Source organism: Haematobia irritans, chromosome 1, assembly GCF_050003625.1.
Source record: "Haematobia irritans isolate KBUSLIRL chromosome 1, ASM5000362v1, whole genome shotgun sequence".
Taxonomy (NCBI): Eukaryota; Metazoa; Arthropoda; class Insecta; order Diptera; family Muscidae; genus Haematobia; species Haematobia irritans.
In genome coordinates, this window is record NC_134397.1 from 143374257 (window position 1) to 143378552 (window position 4296).

General features: G+C 31.6%; 1 protein-coding gene across 1 annotated transcript; it reads right to left on the reverse strand.

Moving 5' to 3' along the window:
* Positions 1-311: 311 nt before the first annotated feature.
* On the reverse strand, positions 312-3338 carry LOC142232260 (uncharacterized). The gene is made up of 4 exons (XM_075303001.1): positions 3163-3338; positions 2524-3053; positions 1696-2304; positions 312-1642 (listed from the first exon to the last, which is right to left on the reverse strand). Exons 1-4 carry the CDS (start codon positions 3336-3338, stop codon positions 336-338), a joined length of 2622 nt encoding a protein of 873 aa, XP_075159116.1. The 3' UTR covers positions 312-335.
* Between the last annotated feature and the right edge of the window lie 958 nt (positions 3339-4296).

Here is a 4296-nt window from a genome sequence, read left to right on the forward strand (position 1 = left end):
TTTCATTGTTTGTAGGTAAAAATTGGAGTTCAGTATTGCAAGAATGTTCTTTTGGCGCATTTGGGGTAAAATGTACAAATCTTAAGAAATTCTGAAGTGTTTTGTTTGAAATACGCACATTTGTGTATAACTTTTTCCCTTTGCTAAGTTCATTTTAGTGTCGTAGAGGGTTCTGTTTTTTACGTACCGTTGGTGTTATGTATGGAAGATGTATGATGTAGACAAATTAAAAACTACAATTTGAATTATAAAGTGACAAAATTCCAAGTAATAAACCACTAAGTATATACCAATCATTAATAATGAAAACCTTTGCTTTTTTAATATAACAGATTTTATTGATGTAAAAGAGTAATAACAACTGTTACGTCGTCAATAGTAGTGTGTATACATTTGACATCGAACAAACTAATGCTAATTTGAACATGCTTATTATTCAAATTTCCTACTTTATAAACGCCAATATTACTCGAAGTAGTTGGATAATCAAAGAAATCCTGCACATCATTAAACACCTTGCCTTTAAAAAATATCTTTCTCCATGTGTGATCAGATTGTTTTGTACTAAATATTTCTGATACCAAAAATATTTTCCTATTTTTTAGAAGGCATACATTATCAGGGTGGAATGGAGTAATTACAGATTGGTTTATGTTAATAAACGAAAACTGAACTTTATTATCATAATATCTTAAAACTTTTCCAAGAGTGAATTTTGAACTATTACCTATAGGAAATAATAAAGGCATATGACTAGAAGAATTCTCGCTGTGAAATACTTGTAGTTTTCTGTTGATTTGAGAAATTGGGTTGTTTGGTGATTTTATTATAGATTTGATAAATCCAATACTATTTTCAAATTCAAAAGCTGAAAAGCTTGAAATTGGAGCATGCATGTTATGAACATCATCGGCTATATGAATAAGATTGTGAAAATTCATTGTTAATGAACTCAAGCCATACAAATTAGGCATAAGCTCAACATACGTCTTAAGAATCAATTTAGCATAATCTGTTTTCATGGTAGCTAAACTTTTTGATGACAAAATTCGACACGCTGTATATAATATTAAAAATTGCTTGTAGTGTTGTGTCTTCATAACGTTTTTCAAAACTACACCTCCTGCATATAATAAGAAAAATTTAAACTGTGTGGCTTTCCAATTTTTGATGTCATGTAAATGAAACGTTTTTCTTTGAAACTCTTTGGAAACATCGTTAGAAATTTTAAATAAGGATTGCTGCAAGACTGTTATACTTTCGGGGGAAAGTAGTGAACTCGATTTTTTCGTAATGCAGTTTTGGATTAAGTATTTGCTGACTCCCAGATATAACATATGCATTTCATCCAATAGTACAAATTTGATAAGATCAAAATTGTTTATATCTAATAATGGGCTGATTTCTTTATTTGTGTGGTGTTCAGGATTTGCCTTCTCTTTGAATGATTCCAGCGTTCTCTCCTTACAATTTGTATCGTTAAATACGCGAGTTCTGTCGACGGTTTCTCCCTTTACTGTACACCTTTCACAAGAATAGAATCCAGTATGGCCTTTGCAGCATTTTAGAAAAGCACGGGCGGGCATGTCGCAAGAAAATGCCAAAACTTTTAATTGAAAGCGTGTATTTTGTATATATACTCCTTAAAATAAGAAAATATATTAAATCTGTTTTGTTTTTAAGATTTCATAATACCTCTTTCATTCAATTCATTAGCTTCAGCAACAAACTCTGCAAGAAACTCCCTCGCAGAATATGGCTTTGAATTTCCAAAAAATAGCGCTATTAAAAATGGCTTCGAATTATAAGTTCTTGAAAATACTTTCCCCATAATTGTCCAAAATCCTTTTTTTGATTTATTAAATATTTCCATTCCGTCGACATGAATTAATAAATCTATTTCATTGCCATGAAATTGGCGTGGATCTATTATAGTAGAAAGATTAGAAAAAATTCCAAAGTATTTGAACTCTCCTAAGGTGTCATCAGAACACTTCATTATTGTTTTCTCAGTTTGGACCGCAGAAGTTCCCAAAAACGTCTTCGCACAAATAGGGAGAGATGTATATCCTTCCGACCTAAGCACCATTAATATGTCATCAATAGACTTTTGTGTTAGCGTCCGAATATTTGTGAAAATCCAATTTTTCAGCTTGGATTCAATGTTTCCTTTCGTGAGATCTGTTGAGTTATCTTCAAACGTTTCGAGAACACTTTCGGAGCTAAAGGATTTACTATCTTCAGTTAGATCGGAACCATCTTTACTATCTATTGAGACAAATAATTTAAGTAATAGAAATTTGTCTTTATTTAATGACGTTTAAAATTAGAGTGAGCAAAACAGAATATTATAATGTTTGAATATAAAGCAAATGTAGCAAACCTACTATGTTAAAATTAATTGTGTTGTAATACAGTATTATCATACAAAGTTATTTCAACATGCCTCCTCAACATAAGTAATTTTATAGCATTAAAAATTATTTAATTAATCTAAATTAAATTTAATTCCAATGTTATTACAACAATAATAATGTTTCGGCTTTGGTACGGGCTTCGTGAAGAAGTCGGCTACCATCGATTCACTTGGTAAATATTTTAATTCGACAAGTCCTCGTTCAATTGTGTCTTTGATGAAGTGATATTTATAGTGAATGTGTTTCGTTCGTGAATGGTGAGCTCCAAATTTAGCCATCTGTTGAGCACTTTGAGAATCCGTATGTATTATTATTGGCTCTGTGGTTCTGAATCCCAGTTCTTCAAGGATGTAGCTCAAGTATAATGCTTCTTTTGCTGATTCGGTTAGGGCAATATACTCTGCTTCAGCACTTGAAGTCGCCACAACTTTTTGCTTTTTAGATTCCCATGATACAACTCCGTTTGCTAATATAAAGCAAAATCCAGATTGAGATTTTCGATCGTTTACATCTTGAGCCCAATTTGCATCACAAAATCCTGTAATCGATTTTGAGGATTTTTTGTACTTTATGACTGCATTGCTAGTCGTACCTAAATATTTAAGTACATGGATAGCAGCATTTAAATGTTGTTCTCTTGGGTTATTGGAAAATTGAGATAACAATTATAATGTTTGAATATAAAGCAAATGTAGCAAACCTACTATGTTAAAATTAATTGTGTTGTAATACAGTATTATCATACAAAGTTATTTCAACACTATCTTCTGCGGAAGTGTGGTAGACTGGAATGGATATGTTTTCATCTTCCTTGAAATCTTCGGTTTGAACGCTTGCATCTAACGTTTCTATTTCTATGTTGTCTTCAGAATTACTATAGTTTTTCAAAAATCTATGTTTTTTTAAACGCTTGTAAGACATTTTGTTTCCTTTTCCAAATTTAATAATACTTCACTTGCAGTTATAATTGACAATGCAATTCACATATGTTTTGCAATAACGAGTTTTTTCGTTTGCAGTATTGCCATCTTTCTGATTAATTAAATTTTATAGGTATTTTGTGTGTGTAAACATAACCATAGCGATTGGCGGTAGGCGATTCACTCACTCACATATTTCATGTTTTAAGGTAAGTACTATGTTCGTTTTTCGCGGTTACTCAGTTGATGCGCAGTTTCATGTTCCTCTCGATTTCGGCATGACTTTACAGTATTTAGATTTAGTTAAAGATTTCACTTTAGTTAAAAAATGCGGCTAAACTCGAACTTAATACTCTCCTTTAGTGTCGGGAATTTTCTTTGTATAATTTAGGAATTTGAGGTGGTAACACTGAAAAAATGCAACTCTGTGTACAAGAAACAACAATTCATAAACAAATGAGAAACAGTTACAACGGCGAAAACAAGCTTTTCTTCGAAAGAAGAAAATAAAATAAAGAATAAAAATTGATAAAATGTCTCAAAATTTTAACAAAAGGAAAATTAATACAACTGAAGGTAAGAAAAATGTCGTGCAATAAGGAATTCAGTTCTTTATATTTTCAATTTGTTTCTACAGACACTGATAAAAGGTTGGACTCAATTGGAACGATGCCTTTCAAGAATCAAGCAAAGCGACAAAAGCTACGACACAGAAGAGGTACATTTTGAAATCCTGAATTTATATAATTTTTTAATTCAACTTTCACTTTACAGATGCTATAGATGATAATTTGGATTTTGTCGAGACGGAGGATCAAAGTATGCCATCCCATTCCGTAAATAAGGATGACGAAGGTAAGAAAATGTATTTCACCCAATAGAGGCCATTATCAACAAATGTTATTCTCTATCTTTCTAAGTAGCTTCATTCAGGGAGGAAGTTAGAAGGGAGTTAAGGG